At 37.0% G+C, this 17,360-nt stretch overlaps 1 protein-coding gene across 1 annotated transcript; it reads left to right on the top strand.

Moving 5' to 3' along the window:
* Window positions 1-11,633: 11,633 nt before the first annotated feature.
* LOC107048773 (actin-5C) lies at window positions 11,634-17,235 on the top strand. Its single transcript, XM_015272135.2, has 3 exons — window positions 11,634-11,799; window positions 15,131-15,887; window positions 16,752-17,235. Exons 2-3 carry the CDS (start codon window positions 15,147-15,149, stop codon window positions 17,139-17,141), a joined length of 1,131 nt encoding a protein of 376 aa, XP_015127621.1. The 5' UTR covers window positions 11,634-11,799; window positions 15,131-15,146; the 3' UTR covers window positions 17,142-17,235.
* The last annotated feature ends 125 nt before the right edge of the window (window positions 17,236-17,360 follow it).

Below are 17,360 nucleotides of genomic sequence, written 5' to 3'. Positions count from 1 at the left end.
GTTGACTTCAATACCAAATGCAATTTTCACAATAAAAATATTTGGATAAATCGATGCAAAAAACCATTGCATGATGACTAAGTAGGCATGACGATTTGGGATTGTTTGTGGAGGCATTCTCGAGTAAACTCGAACATTCTGGAATGTAAATTCGAATATATTTTTCGCATCCACGGCTTTCAAGGCGGCATGGCGACGAATCGACGAGAACTGGTCAGCCCTGGGCTGCTATCAGTATAACGGACTGGAAAACAGGTGGCGAACGTTTTTTTTGTTTTTATTTCCAGTCGAAAATAGGGATACGTGTGCTTGCAATTATTAATTAAGGGGGGTTTTAAAAGTCGTGGGTTATTGGAAGGAGCTTTTCATACGTTAAAGATCGATTATATAGATCTGAAAACGAATAATTCGTGCAAAAAAATTTTTTTTTTATTGTTCGTTTGCCCGAAAACCCTTAAAATGCTAGAAACAGTCCAGGGCCTCCAATTTTTGAGCTACAAAAGATTTTTTTTTCAAAATTTTCGGAAAAATGTGTGGAACAACAATTACGAGCCAGTTTTTTGAAATTCGACCCCTAGACAGCTGATTTCGGTTTTTTTCATATAAAAAAATTCACTATTTGTGTAAAAAAAGTTATTCCACATATTTTTCCCAAGAATTTTGAAAAAAAAAATCCTTCGTAGCTCAAAAATTAGAGGCCCTGGACTGTTTTTGGCATTTTGAACGTTTTCGGACAAACGAACGAAAAAAAAATTTTTTTTTTGCACGAATTATTCGTTTTCAGATCTATATAATCGATCTTCAACGCATGAAGTCTCTTTCCAATAACCCACGGCTTTTAAAACTCATAGTAGTCTCCCCTTAAGATAATGTTACATTCAGTGATGATTCCCTGGTGGATATTATAACGTTTTCCTTCATGAAATCATTAATGATATGAGGCACATAATTAGGTCAAGTACAGAGAAAAAAATTTTGATTGTCAGAAAAAAAATTGATTTTTAATTAAAATTTGGGGACTGTTGTTTCCAATATGGTGACGCCATATCGACAAATTGGGCACTTTTTATGCGGACGGCTACATACGTTGATTTCCGCAACTAAAAACTCCTAAAAATGTAAATGTCCAAAATCCCATTGAATTGCAGGGATTGTCCCACTTCAGTATTCTCAAGCCACGTAACAGTGGACGTGAATAATAACAAATATGACTCCTTCCTATTCACTAACAAATTTATTCCCTTTCCTCCGATACTGGCCGCAGGCGGTTCCTTCGTTTCAATATTTTGTCTTTTTGGTCTCTTATATTTATCAATTTTCATTCTTCTTTTCATTCTTATCTTCAGGTTCAAATAGGGCTCTATATGTTTTCGATGGTTACTTCATTGTGAGATGAGTTAAGAAATTGCATTCGATTTTGTTACAATAAACTATTAAGCAGAATGTTATTAATCTCAGACGACTGAAATATATTGGTTTCCGCAGTTAAAAGCTCTTAAAAATGTAAATGTAAAAAATCCCATTAAATTCCAGGGAGTGTCCTACTTCAGTATTCCCAGGCCACTTAATGGTTGAAGGGAATAATAAAAAATATGAATATTCCCTATCTATTCACTTACAATTTTATTGTTCCCTGCGATATTGCGCGCAGGCGCTCCCTTCGTTTCCATATTTCCCCCTTTTCGTCTCTTATTTTACTTAACGAAATCGGCCGCGCGTACTGCGCACGCGCCTTCTCATTTCCTCACGTAGTGGCGCTTCGGTTTCAGTCTTACGCTTACGCTTATTCGAGATTTTCGAGATATTTTGGGATCGATTTCTTTTCTCCTTTTTACGATAGGATACTTTTGAAAGGTCTGAATAACCCGTCGCTTAAATAGTTGGAATCAACGTTCACTCGGCTAAAAAATTCGATTTTGGCGAAAGTCGACTTTCCCCCTGGAATCACCGAAAATCTGACCCTTTGAAAATCTCAAAAAAAAAACTTCCAGTTTTCACTTTTTCCACGTACTTTTGAGAGTTCTGAATAGCCCGTCGCTCAAATAGTTGGAATCAACGTTTACCCGGCTAAAAATTCGATTTTGGCGAAAGTCGACTTTCCCCCGGGAAAAACGGAAAATCTGACCCTTTGAAAATTCGAAAAAAAAAACTTTTTCAGTTTTCAGTGTTTCTATATACTTTTGAGAGTTCTGAATAGCCTGTCGCTCAAATAGTTGGAATCAACGCTTACCCGGCTAAAAAATTAGATTTTGGCGAAAGTCGACTTTCCCCCTGGAAAAATCCAAGATCTGACACTTTGGCCCTGGTGATCCTTGTGACCCTTTGACCGACTTTCCCCCTGAAAAAATCCAAGATCTAACACTTTGGCCCCCGGTGAAATTTTTTTTTTTCACTTTTCACTTTTTCTACATACTTTTGAGAGTTCTGAATAGCCCGTCGCTTAAATAGTTGGAATCAACGTTCACCCGGTCAAAAAATTCGATTTTGGCAAAAGTCGAGTTTCCCCCTGGAAAAACAGAAAATCTGACCCTTTGAAAATCTTAAAAAAAAAACTTTTCCAGTTTTCACTTTTTCCACGTACTTTTGAGAGTTCTGAATAGCCCGTCGCTCAAATAGTTGGAATCAACGCTTACCCAGCTAAAAAATTCGATTTTGGCGAAAGTCGATTTTCCCCCTGGAAAAATCCAAGATCTACCACTTTGACCCTTATGACCCTTTGACCGACTTTTACATTAAAGAAAGAAATTTATATAGCGTTCCACATCTTTGTGACGTCATAGGCAATGATTGGATGAAATTTGGATGAGATAGGAGGGGAACCGGGATTATTCTCAATATGAATAAACAGAAAATTTTTACAAAAAAAAATGGATAATTGGGGATTAAAACCCCCTAAAAATGTAAATGTTAAAAATCCCATTAAATTGCAGGAAGTGTCCCACTTCAGTATTCCCAGGCCACTTAAAGGTTGAAGTGAATAATAAAAAATATTAATACTCTAACAATTTCATTGTTCTCTGCGATACTGCGCGCAGACGCTCCCTTCGTTTCAATATTTCCTCTCGTCTTTTCCTTTTCGTCTCTTATTTGGGGCGTAGCCACGCCTGCACCGAGACTCTTATGATCCGACACTGCGGTCTCCCTGGGCTCGCCTGGACCGGGTTCATTCAACCTGCGACCTACACGACATTGAACTTGGCGAATCGATTCGAACTCCGTGTGAGTTGAAACATCGTAGAGTCAACCTATAACCGAACTCCGAGGAGAATTCTAGAAACCATTCACCATCATCGCGCGTGCTGTTTGCCTTGTATTGAAGCTCTAATCACATGCATCTGATCAGCTTTTTCCGTTTATGACTTTTAAAAAATTAATTATACAGCAGATTAACACCACGATTTCTATTATTAATGAACGCCTTATTATGCCGGAATATTCATAGAATGAAAGATTTCGAAAAACGGTACCGAGATGAGAAGGCATATATTATTTTGGAAAATCATGCAGGAACTAAAAATAATGGCCATAATCCAGTTATTTATTTACTTATTCATTTCCATTCATTTATTTATTGAATATGATTTTGAGAGCCGAAGGCAGTCATGAAGTTTTTCGTGAACATTTTGATGAAATTCCAGGGAACAGTTGATCAAAAGTAATAAAACAGAACGATTATTTTTTGAGTGAACCGTGAAAATATTTTTATGTTTAAAAAAATTGTAATTCTTCGAGTAACGAATTAAATCATTACTTCAAATGGAGGAATCCTTGTGGAATTTATTAGTTTTCATATTTATAATTCACACACTGGGTGATTCCCATAAAAAATAGAGAGAAATACGAAACACAGTGAATCCAATGGCCAAAGTAGAATCGAAGGTATTTCAAAATTATTTTAATTCAACAAGTGTATTATTTAGAAATTAAATGAAAAAAAGTTCATTATTAGGAAATCAAATGAAACCGTTTCTAAATAATGAACTGCCATTTTTGTCTGCTATTTTTCCACACAAAGAACAATCTTAAAACTATTTTACTTGATTAAACAAAATTAGTCGCAATTGATTTCACAAAATGAAATTACAAAAGAGAAAAATCTAAAAGAACTCTGAAAGACTTGAACGAGTTCATTACTTACAATTTAAATGAATCATTAATCATTATGAATCATTATGAATGTACATTATTTAGAAATCATTTAATTTAATTTCTAAATAATGAAGTTGTCTGCTATTTTTCCACATAAAGAACAATCCTGAAACAATTTCACCTGATTAAACAAAATTAGTCGTAACTGATTTCACAAAATGAAATTACAAGAAAAAAATCTGAACGAATACTGTACCCTTATCATTCAACCCTATAATACCCCACTGAATAATTAATTTAGGCTGTTGCATAACCACTAATCTAAAGACCTGAAATAAAACTGATATAATAATTTTATTTGCATTGTTTAAATTCGATTATTCGCATTTCCTTCAAATTCATGAATCTTAAATTTCGTGCAAAAATGAGAAACAATGAAAAATTAAAGTATCAAAAAATTACGAAGACTGCATATTCAAAGCATCCGTTACAGAAGGACATAGGCCTAATGAACCTGTCCCGCAAACCCGATGATCAAGGAATACGAATGAAAAGTGAATCCAATAGCCAATGTAGAATCGAAGGTATTTCAAAATTATTTTAATTTAACAAGTTCATTACTTACAATGTAAATGAAAAAAAGTACATTATTAAGAAATTAAATGAAATCATTTCTAAATAATGAACTTGTCAGCTATTTTTCCACTCAAAGAGCAATCCTAAAATAATTTTACCTGATTAAACAAAATTAGTCGTAATTGATTTCACAAAATGAAATTACAAAAAAGAAAAATCTGCAAGAATACTGTACCTGGAATAAAACTAAAATAATCATTTTGTTTGCATTGTTCAAATTCGATTGTTCGCATTTTCTTCAAATTCATAAATCTCAAATTTATTCCAAAAATGAGGAACAATAAAAAAATAAAATATCGAAAAATTACGAAGACTGTATAATCTAGGTATCCGTCACGTAAGAACACAGACCTAATGAACCTGTCCCGCAAACCCGATGGCCCGTGTACTACACGCTTTATTTATAAAGCCTCGACCTTGAGCAAACCGAATAAGGGACTATACCCCAAGGAATCCCCGGCCTTGCATAAGGCCCCGTTCTTCCATTGGCATAACGATCCACCGATTACATGCAGTGCACACAATGTCAAATGTTGGATTAGTCATCGTCTCCGCTCGTTCTGACACTCCCCGGTCGCTATTCAGTAAATATTATCGGCGTTAAAAATTATCATTAATGAAATTAAACCGCGAATTAATGACGAAGAATTGTTTCTAGCAAAACATGACACACGCAATGAAAAAAATTACATGGGCGTGTCTGGTATGCGCTTGTGGCGTAAGTAATGTGCCACCCCCGGTTTTCATTTCAATCAATACTATGAGGCATCCGCAAAGGAAACTATGTACGAGGTTCAATGGACGAAATACTGGCTAGACGTGTGAATCGTTGACCTTCAGATCCTTCGCCCTATATTCCATCATAAATGCGAGAATTTTTATTTCAAAAAGAGTTGAAATTTTTCATTACGTTTTTCCCCCATTTGTTAAAGGGGATGAAAGGGGGCATAGAGGCCGTAAATTCCATTATTTTTGGGAGAAACTCTTAAATTTTTTTCAAGAAAATTAAATTGCATTCGTGTTCGCTTATTTTGTCACTCAAATGATTAAATAAAATCGTTGAAGATCCTTCGATCTCTCTGATAAATGTTCTAATTTTTATTGCAACAGGGGTTTAGGTTTTTTATTACGAACAAATGGGGATGAAAAAGTGGTACCAGCCCTATAAACTGCATGATTTTACAAAATTTTGTTCTCTAAAAAAATAAAAAATCGAAATCAGCGAATGGATAAAACAGTTCAAGTCGACTTTGACTATTGGTCAGTTTTTAATGAATATCTCTGAATCTAAGACAGATGGCAACATTTTTGTGAAACCTTTTTTATAGAGGAAATTGAGAGCTACAAAAAAAATAATAATGAAAATTTTATCATTCAAATAATTAAATAAAATCGTTGAAGATCCTTCGCATTCTGTGATAAATGTTCCAATTTTTATTTGAACGGGGGTTTAGGTTTATCATTACGAATAAATGGGAATGACAAAGTGCCACAAACTCCATGATTTTACCCAAATTTTTATTCTAAAAAAATTAAAAATCGAAATCAGTAGCGAATGGATAAACCAGTTCAAGTCGACTTTGACTATTGGTCAGTTTTCAATGGATATCTCTGAATTTAAGGCAGATGGCAAAATTTTTGCGAAACCTTTTTCGTAGAGAAAATTGAGAGCTACGAAAAAGATAGTAACGAAAATTTTTCCGTTTCCCTTAGATTCCGAGATATTCGTCAAAAGCTCGGCTAAGAGCCGAGTCGACTTGACTAGTTTTACCGCTTCGCTACTGAAATATGGGATCTAAATATAAAACCACGTAAATATTTGTTCCTTTCACCATACCGAAATAATTAGGTAAAATCGTTAGACGCTAAATGTTGGATTCTAATTTATATTTCCCCTGGAGTGGAGGTATTTATCCCGAAAAAATGGGCATAAACAGCGGTATCGGTGTCATAAACATTTGATACCAGCAATCATGCCCCAGTCATACATAGCCAGGGGAGATAATACAACAGGATGATTAATAAAGTCACGTGATACCAGTCCTCCCTACCAACGCGCTCTCCGCGACTTCAGAGAGCCAACATAATTACTAGAAAAATAACTCGATATATCGATGACTCCCGATCGATGGAAACATTATCAAAAAAATTTTCCCCATATTCAATACGTCATCTCAAGAAATCACTGTTTCAGTGGTTTTTAATACGGATGACTATATGGGCCGCGTGTGTGCGTCATGTTCTGTTATCGCCAGCATACTCGAATGATTTATCACTCCCTCCGACGATTATATTGAAAAAAAAAAATCAGCGCTCAGCGCTTTGGAATGATGATAAGGCTGTTATTCCATTGAAAATGCTTCATCGGAGAGTTAAGATGCACTAATGGCGTTAGGCTGCAGACGGGTCGTGTCCTCGGCCTTGAAACTATTTTCAGAAACGGTCCCAATGCAATAACTGAGGCCTAGACTGTATATGGAGCCTTGTATCCGAGCTTGTATTGGCTACATATGTATTCCACGGATGGCATTTATTTGCGGATGTGTCAACTGCATAACAAATCATTTGCTGCTGTTTAAAAGTCTCGGGGAGTACTGGAAAATTTATTCTTTTTCGATTTCACAAAATTTCGGGAACTTTTGATTAATAAATTTGAGAAGAGTGACATTGACTTCGATTCAAGGGGGACAATGGGAAATTTCGGATTTGAGGAATAAAATGCTTTCCTTCGAAAGCAAAAATTCATTAAATGATAGATTTCACTGAAAATTCAAGGAAATTACAAATTTTTTAGCAGTAGAAAGATGAAAATGAGTGCAAAAAATTACTATTCAGTACCAAATTTTTGAAAATTAATTGAAAATTCAACGGAATTCGAATGAAATTCAAATTTATGATATTGAAAATTCTGATGGAATTACCAGAGGCGGTCCCAATGCAATAATTGAGACCTAGACTGTATACGGAGTCTTGTGTCCAGGCTTGGCTACATATGTATTCCGCGGATGGCATTTATTTACGGATGTGTCAACAGCATAACAAATCATTTGCTGCTGTTTACAATTCTCGTGGAGTATCGGAAAATTTATTCTTTTATAATCGAAGATATTTTTCGATTCCATAAAATTTCGTGAACATTTGATTAATAAATTTGCGGAGAGTGACATTGACTTCGATTTAAGGGGAAAAAATAGGAAATTCCGGATTTGACGAATTCATTCGAAAGTAAAAAATCATTAAATGTCAGATTTCACAGGAAATTCAAGGAAATTCTCTATTTTTGAGCAGTAGAAAGACGAGAATGTCTGAAAAATTGAATGTTCAGTACCAAATTTTTTGAAAACGAATTGAAAACTCAACGTAATTTGAATGAAATTCAAATGCACAATATTGAAAATTCGGCTGGAGCCATTAAAAACGGACCCAACGGAATAATTGAGGCCTAGGCTGTATCTGGAGCCTTGTATCCAGGCTTGGCTACATATCTGTTCCACGGATGGCATTTATTCGCGGATGTGTCAACTGCATGATAAATCACTTGCTGCTGTTCAAGTCTCAGGGAGTATCGCAAAGTTTATTCTTTTATTATCAAATATATTTTTCATCACGCTGTGACGAAAAGTGAACTTTTCGGCACGCTCCGCGTGCCTAAAAGTCCAATTTCCGCCACATTGTGATGAAAAATATTGTTCGTAACTCGTGAAAAAATGTTTTTTAGCTCGTGATATAAACCTCCCACTCGCCAAAAAACACTTTTTTGCACTCGTTACGAAATATACTATTTTGCACTCGTTACGAAATATACTATTTCGGTTCCCCACTACGTAATATCATGCATACTGCTAAAAAAAAATTTGAAATTTCGTGAACATTTGATTAGTAAATTTGAGGAGAGTGACATTGACCTCAATTTAACGGGAAAAAAATCATGCAATGTCAGATTTCAAATTTTGAAATTTCAATTTTTTGAGCAGTAAGAACACGAAAATTTCTCAACTCAGTTGAATTACAAATTAAAACACGAATAATTTTTTTTTCTATTAATTTTGTCGACTCCTCAGCTGTTGGCGTCTTACGAGCAATAAGTACTGATCTTACCATTTGAGCATTCAAAATACCCATTAAATATCTATTAACGGCGAGTGGCTTTCGAAACGATCATTGAAACTAACTCATTAATTTTTAATCCATAGAAATTACCCAAGGTTTCAAAATTTCACTTTCTTCTGCGGGAATTGATCATAAATACAATATATTTTTAGAAGTAATTCTTTTCGATCTCATGACATATGTCAGATCGAAATACAGGGGCAGATAACAGGCCAGTGGATAATGAGAAACAGGAGGTCAGAAATTCCTCACAAATTCATTTAAAATTTTCAGAAAAATTGGAGACATGCGTAATGACAACTAGAGGCCGAGTTCGCCCTGATTATTTATCTAATGAGATTTCATGACTGTTTCAGTCACAAAGGGAATGTAAATGTTGTTTTTTAAGTTATTCCATCACTTCCCCAAATAATTCAAATATCCATTGAATATCCATTAAGGGAGTTATTGCTTTTTGACGTAATCATTTAAACTAAATCATTAATTACCGATTCGCGAAAAATGGAGAAAGAAATGGCCCAGCGTTTTAAAATCAAATTTTCTCTCCGGTGAATTATCAACATCTCTTAATGGTACAAGAGGCTAACATTCCCATTTAAAATAAATCGACAATTATAAATTAATAAAAAAATGTCCGACATTCGAAACTCTCCTTGAGGGAGTTATTGCTTTTTGACGTAATCATTTAAACTAAATCATTAATTACCGATTCGCGGAAAATGGAGAAAGAAATGGCCCAGCGTTTTAAAATCAAATTTTCTCTCCGGTGAATTATCAACATCTCTTAATGGTACAAGAGGCTAACATTCCCATTTAAAATAAATCGACAATTATAAATTAATAAAAAAATGTCCGACATTCGAAACTCTCCTTGAGGGAGTTATTGCTTTTTGACGTAATCATTTAAACTAAATGATTAATTTCCGATTCGCGGAAAATGAAAAAAGAAATGGCCCAGTGTTTGAAAATCTAATTTTCTCTCCGGTGAATTATCAACATCTCTTAATGGTACACGAGGCTAACATTCTCATTTCAAATAAATCGACATCTATATAAATTAATAAAAAAGGTTCGACATTCGAAACTCTAATTTCTTTATTAATGCGGATTGTTTGAATAAATTAATTTTTACATTAAATGAAATTGAGAGAATAGAGAGGTGAAAAATTCTTGAAAATGTTCATTTAGCAACTGAAAATGACACGACTAAACCCCCATTTTAAATCAATCAACTAATGCTCAGGGTGACCCCCCAGGGGGTATACCCCAACAAATATGTGCATTAACTGAACGGTCCATCTGAGAGACGGTTAGTTATACTAGTTTTATTTATATTCAATGGAAAATATTTTAGTAAAAAAAACCATAGATTCTGAACTTTCGATACAATTTATTTTATAAAGATATCTTCTATAGAAAGCCCTCGGCTCAAATTTTATGTGTTTTGCTCCCATTTTCTAAGGAGGAAATGAAGATCTCAATAGAATAATTCACGTAGAAACGAGCACTTGACTTTTTCTTGAAACGCAGTTAATCCTTTTCGAATTAATCATCTAAACGAACTCATTAATTTCTAATTCATAAAAAAGAAATGCCCCAGGGTTTTAAATCTGAAATGGCCCAACAATTGTTTGCATAAATTAATAGTTACAATAAATAAAATTGAGAAAATACGAGGGATTTGAAAAATTCTTAAAATAAAAATATTGATTTATCGACCAAAAATGAGATGGTAGGACAGGACTAAACCCCATTCAAAATCAATCAGCCAATTCCCAAAAATTAAAACTCTTTCTTCTGTGCAGAAAAATAATTTATTTGCGCAAATTAAGTGTTCTAGCAACACAAATTGAGAGAATTGGAAGGAGCTGAAAGATTCTTAAAAATATTGATTTATCAACCAAAAATCAGTTCGCATGACATGACTAGCCCCCCATTTAAAACCAATCAATCAATTCCCAACAGTTAAAACTCTTTCTTCTACGTATTTACATAAATTAATTAAATGAAATTTAGAAAATACAAAGAAGTCAAAAAATTCTCAAAAATATTGGTTTATCAACCAAAAATGAGTTAGCACGACGTGATTAAACCCCGTTTAAAGCAATTGAAAACAATTGTTCACATAAATTAAAGGTTGCATGAAACAAAACAGAGAATACGAAGGATTTGAAAAATTCTTAAAATAAAAATATTGATTTATCAACCAAAAATGAGTTAGCACGGAATGACTCCCCATTTAAAACGAATCAACCAATTCCCAGTGTGACGTATACCCCAGCAAATATGTGCATTAACAGAACGGTCTGCCTGAGAGACGGTTAGTTATACTAGTTTTCCCTGCAATCGTTCAACTACACTATACCTATCCCCTCAGTTATGACGCTACCGCCGTGTTATAGCACACGACGGCTTTAATGCGTACAGTTTGAGTCGGCATTTGGAGAATCCAGCCAGCGAGCGGCTCGACCAATCCGCGCAGCGCTCACGTTTTATGCCCATATATGGCAAGAGCCGGTGAGCAAGCCGGCCGTGGTGGGGAGGCACCCGAGCCCCGGACGAGTCCATTCCCGAGATATTGAATACCGGGGGGGGACAGGAGGATTTAAAAAAAAATAATTTTTCCCCCAATTATATTACGTTTCGCTGGAAAATCGATCGGTAAAATTTTCAATCGCAATTCGGGGCCGATTTTTACCCGCATTTTTGCGCCCTCCGAGTGGGAAAAAATTTTCGTATTTTCGGAGCTATTCGAAATTTCACGGCTACCTAACACCCCTCCAAGGACGCGTCCACGTAGACGCCGGCGATTTCCCTCGACAGTGTTGCCTGCAACTTGCGTCCGTCTCTTCGAGTCTCGAGTCTCGTCCTGTCGAAGCCACTGTCCCCGGTCACAGTTGTACCTCAGGAACACGCCGCTCGTGCAAGCCAAATAAATCCTTCAATTTTTTATCTTCCAAATAGGTGAGTCTCATCAATCGTTTCATTAATACAGTGAATTTATTGTGAATCACTCCGGGGGCCGATTGCTGTCGTACACATCGCGATAATTTACTCTCGAGCCGGTTATCCGCCATTGGGGCACAGGGCGTTGCTCTCCTCGTGGCCGACACCACGGAATTCGTATTACTCGGTCGCAATTAATCTCGGGGGCCATTTTTCTTTATTCGGACGGCTTAACGGAACACGTCGACAGGTTGTTGCCGGCGACAAGTGTCCGCTTCGTCGTCGGCTTTTTCGTGACGTTTAGCGCATTCTATTATTAGAATTCGTCAACTTCCTCTCGGAGGAGAGGCAGTTGGCGAATGAAATCCCCGGAATGGCTTATCAGCTTCCTTTTCCTCCCGAAAGATTACTTTTTCCCTCAAGTTTTAATTCTTATTGTGTTTCGCACAATTTTTATTTCTCATCCGAATGAAGGCAAACGTTACGTTTTGAAGCGTCAAAAAAAGATGGAATTGTTCGCGAGATGAATGAAAGTGAGTGTGGGAGTGGATTTTAAATAAATAAGTCTAGATTACTCACATTAATTCACTCGCCGGTCGAATCTCGAGGGGCTGTTCATCACCGCGGGGGGCGGGGGGCTCGGGGAGAGGAGAGGAGTGAAGGAGAAAATAGTCTAGTATCGTGATATCAGGGAAAAATTGATAGTGAGGAAGTGACGGAGAAATGGGGGATTTTCCCCTCTTCGGCGAGTCGACTGCCTTATATGGTAAAGAAAGCCGGGATTGGACGAGGGTGGCCTTCCCTTATTGGCTGGTGGGTCACGTGGTGGGGGGGCTCTTGTACCATTGCTCATCCTTTGGTATAATACACCGGTCGTCGATTGAAACGAGTACATTTTGGATTTTTGTGGTGTACAGTCAACACTACCTCTGAGACTGAATTTTGTAGAATTCGGAGTGACATTTCGAATTGTAATTTTTGTATTTAACTTTTTTACGTATTTTTAATATGTAAGTTGGATTTTTTAATGGTTTGAGGTGAAGTTTTAGTTGTGTGGCTGGCGTTTGTGGGGGCTTTTATTTTTTGGAGTTGGGGCTTTTGTTTTGTGATTTTTGGGGGGTTTCGGGAACTGATGGGGTCGAGGGGTTTGCGGTTTTTTTTTATGAGTTTGAATGCTCAGGACTGCGGTGTGGCGTGCGGTGATGCCGGGGTTGGGCGGGGCTGGGTGCGGTTCACTCCGCGTTAACTGTCTTCGGTAATCACTTGTGCTCGTGTGGGAATGGGTGTTTAGTTGGTATTTTTAGATTGTCACTTGTCACTGTGGTATTGAAGAGCCATTTCAACGTTTTCTGAGGAGTTGACCGTGACACACGGGATTTTGTGGTAATGACTCGGGCGAAGCGCAGCCACCATCTTGAATGATGCACGGCGTCACGTGGCAGTTTTTTTCAACACAAGTCCTGGGAAGCGTTTGAAAGAATCTCGGGAATCGGTTCAAAAGTTTAAAGTCCTTATTATGGGGCGATGGGAGGTGGATTGTTAACAGGGGGTCGAGGGGTTGTGGTGGGGGTCTATTGGAAGTTTTTTCGATGATTCCATTGCGAAGTTCTTTATTAAGTATTCAGGAGGAACGATTTTATGGAAAAAATGGTGTAAAATAAATATTGGGGCGAGATTAGTCGAGTAAAAGGAATAGAAAATGTAACAGGACACGCCCACGGAATAGAAACAAAGATAAAAAATAACGAGGTAGAAAGAGACGATTGTACATGATGGTGGTTGAGAAAGGGGAGAGGGCAAATACGCGACAATAGGTTCTGAACTTTCTGGGTAACTTATTCTATGGCGATATTTCATGAAGAACAGCCTCGACTCAAATTTTCTGAATAGTCTGCTCCAATTTTTCAAGGAGAAAATTTAAAAAAAATGCAGTGAAGAATTTGGAAAATTTGTGCCACGGAATTTCTGTGAAAATTATTTGAATGGAATAATTCACACAGAAGTGGACAATTTACTGTTTCTGGAAATCTTGATGACTCATTTAACTTTCAATGACATCAGATCATTTTTTTTTGGAAAACAGAATTATTCTCTGGGTTGAGCACAGACTGAGTTCAGTCGATAAATTTGCTCCTGAATTGTGAATATTAAAAAAAAATTGGAAGTGTCCATTTTGGCCGTCTTTGCCCTATTGACTTCCTCTGTAAAATATTTGAAAACAATCATTTCAATTTAAAAAAAACACGAGGAAATCCCCCAATTATTATTTATTAGCAGTTTCACTTGTAATGAATACAAACTGAACCATTTCTTCCAACAAATAAAATTCACGATGTTGACGAATAAATTGCAATCGTTCACGCTCGAAGAAATTCCATGGAAAACCAGCAAATTCTATTGGAATTTTTATTGGTTTTCGGTCGACACTATTTGACAGAAAAAATCAGTAGAATTGCATTTTTCTATATAATTTTTATTGAGGCAATTTCTATAGTAATTCCTCGACATGAATTTTCTGTTTTTTCCTCCTCTATTCTTCTCTTTTCACTCAAAATAATCAAAGAAAAAAATTAGCTGACGAATTTCTATAGAAAGTATTGTAATAGAATGAGTTCTATAGAAAATCAAATTCTGTTAATCTTTTCCATTCAACATTTTTATTGAACAAAACCTCGCAGATAAGCTACAGTTCGCGACAATTCGCTAGATTTTTCTTTTTTTTCGTATTTGGCACATTGTCTATAGGAATTCCTCTTCATGAATTTTCCAAGTTTTTTCCACTCTGTTCATTCCCCTTTTCTTAATAAAAATGAAGAATTCCGCTTTACTCCACTTTTTTTCAATACAAAAATCCAATAAAACCTATTTTATAGAAAAAAATCAGCAGAATTTCAGTTTTCTACTGATATTCTATTGTCTATAGCAGTTTGGAATTCGGGTATATTCTAATTTTTTTCCCTCTCTTCACACACCAATCGATTACAAAATTTGAGCCAAGGAATTTCCCCAGAAAGCACCTCAATAGAATAAGCACTACAGTAAAATCGCTTTCACACTCCAAAAAATGAGATCCTCAGCCTTCCTCCGCTTTCTCCAATACAAACTGTCCAACAAAGCCTATTTTATCAAAAAAACCAGAATGTCATCTTTCTATTGAAATATTTTCTGTAGCAAGTCTCCGAGATCATAAAATAAATCAAATAGAAAATTAGCGCCAAGGAATTTCCCCAGAAAGCACCTCAATAGAATAAGTAGTATAGAAAAATCGAATTCCCACTCCAAAAAATCCCAAGAGATCCCAAGACCCCATAAGTTCTCTCAATAACCGAATAATTCCGAATTGTTGCAGATAAAAACCAACCAAAATGTGTGACGAAGAAGTAGCCGCCCTCGTAGTGGACAATGGATCCGGTATGTGCAAAGCTGGTTTCGCGGGTGATGACGCCCCCCGTGCGGTGTTCCCCTCGATCGTAGGTAGACCACGTCACCAAGGAGTGATGGTGGGTATGGGCCAGAAGGACTCATACGTAGGTGACGAGGCCCAGTCAAAGCGTGGTATTCTCACCCTGAAATACCCAATTGAGCACGGAATAGTCACCAACTGGGACGACATGGAGAAGATCTGGCACCACACCTTCTACAACGAGCTCCGAGTTGCCCCCGAGGAGCACCCAGTCCTCCTGACCGAGGCCCCCCTCAATCCAAAGGCCAATCGCGAGAAAATGACGCAGATTATGTTCGAAACATTCAACACACCGGCTATGTACGTCGCCATTCAGGCTGTACTGTCACTCTACGCCTCAGGTCGTACCACTGGTATTGTCCTGGACTCTGGTGACGGTGTCTCCCACACTGTTCCCATCTACGAGGGTTACGCCCTGCCCCACGCCATTCTTCGTCTCGATCTCGCTGGTCGTGACCTCACTGACTACCTCATGAAAATCCTCACCGAGCGTGGTTACTCCTTCACAACCACTGCTGAACGTGAAATTGTTCGTGACATCAAGGAGAAACTCTGCTACGTTGCCCTTGACTTTGAACAGGAAATGGCAACAGCTGCGTCATCGTCAAGCCTCGAGAAGAGCTATGAACTTCCCGATGGACAGGTTATTTATTTTTATTGATTAGTTTTTGTATTTTATTGTTTATTGGTCACACGCGTCCCACGGCAAGGGAGACATGACACTCATGAGGGGATTTTGTAGAAAGTACAGAATTCGATAGACTATTGTGAATTCCTTTAGGTTTTGCAAGATTCTGTTGGAGAATTTCGTAATGGCCAATGGAAACTATTTTGTGGAAGAGATCAATAGGATTTCATTATTTTATAGGAAAGGGTAACGTCTTATGTTTTACACTCTTTTTCTTGGCTTTTCAACGAGAAAATTGAAAAGGTCGTGGAATTGATTGAAAAGAGTTTATTAAATTCAAAGGGGAATGAACAAAAAATTGAAAAGAAACTGACTTCAGCTTTCCTGTCTTTTTTTTTCTATTCAATAGAAAATCAGCCAAATTTCATATTTTTTTATTGATACATTTTCTATAAAAATTGTTGACATGAATTCTCCAAGTTTTCTTCACTGTTTTTTTCTCTCATTAAAAAAATCAAACAAACTTGGAAGATTTGAGCCGACGAATTTCTATAGAAAACACCTGAGTAGAACAGCTGTACAAAAAACAATCGAATTCTATTAATTTCCTCAACAGAATATTTTTCATTGAACATCTTTATTGATAAAAAACTCGCAGATGCCGAATTTTTCAACAGAATCTTCCAAAAACTAATAGAAAGTCCAATAGAAATTCAATTACTAGTGAAATCATCAATCGAAAATAAGCATTATACTTATTTATCCATTACTTTTATTTTATTTTATAAGACGCTTTTATCTGTGCTCTTACTTCAGTGAATTTTAAAATGCCGCCAAATATGGTTACAGAAATATATTCTTTCTAACGATCATCAACAGGTCATCACCATTGGAAACGAACGATTCCGTTGTCCCGAGGCCCTCTTCCAGCCATCCTTCCTGGGTATGGAGGCCTGTGGTATTCACGAAACAACGTACAACTCAATCATGAAGTGTGACGTTGACATTCGTAAGGATCTCTACGCCAATACTGTACTCTCTGGTGGTACCACCATGTACCCTGGCATTGCCGACAGAATGCAGAAGGAAATCACTGCCCTAGCCCCATCCACCATGAAGATCAAGATAATTGCACCACCCGAGAGGAAATACTCCGTATGGATTGGTGGCTCCATTCTCGCGTCTCTCTCGACATTCCAGCAGATGTGGATCTCCAAGCAGGAGTACGACGAGTCTGGCCCCTCAATTGTCCACAGAAAGTGCTTCTAAGCTGTTTAACAAGATACTGCACCCGAAGATCCCCCTGCCCCCTCCCCTTACCCCTTTCGCAGTCATTCCGTTGGTCTTTTATTATTTTATTTTATTTTATTCTAGTTCTTTTTTTTGGGTCCCAATAAATGCACTTTGGGATCGCTCCATTGTCATCATTCATAAACCCCTTTTTACACGAATTTCTCCTATTTCTCCCCCCCCCCCCCCCCCCCCCCC

This window comes from Diachasma alloeum, unplaced genomic scaffold (assembly GCF_001412515.2).
Source record: "Diachasma alloeum isolate Michigan unplaced genomic scaffold, Dall2.0 Dall_scaffold_00197, whole genome shotgun sequence".
NCBI lineage: Eukaryota > Metazoa > Arthropoda > Insecta > Hymenoptera > Braconidae > Diachasma > Diachasma alloeum.
The sequence above is the reverse complement of the archived record's forward strand: the minus strand, read 5'-3'. Positions and strand labels throughout refer to the sequence as shown.

Excerpts from the sequence above, each read along its gene's own strand:
- LOC107048773 (XM_015272135.2), top strand. The coding sequence starts at position 15,147 with ATGTGTGACGAAGAAGTAGCCGCCCTCGTAGTGGACAATGGATCCGGT. Across the intron at positions 15,888-16,751 it reads ATGAACTTCCCGATGGACAG|GTCATCACCATTGGAAACGA; the intron begins GTTATTTATTTT and ends GATCATCAACAG.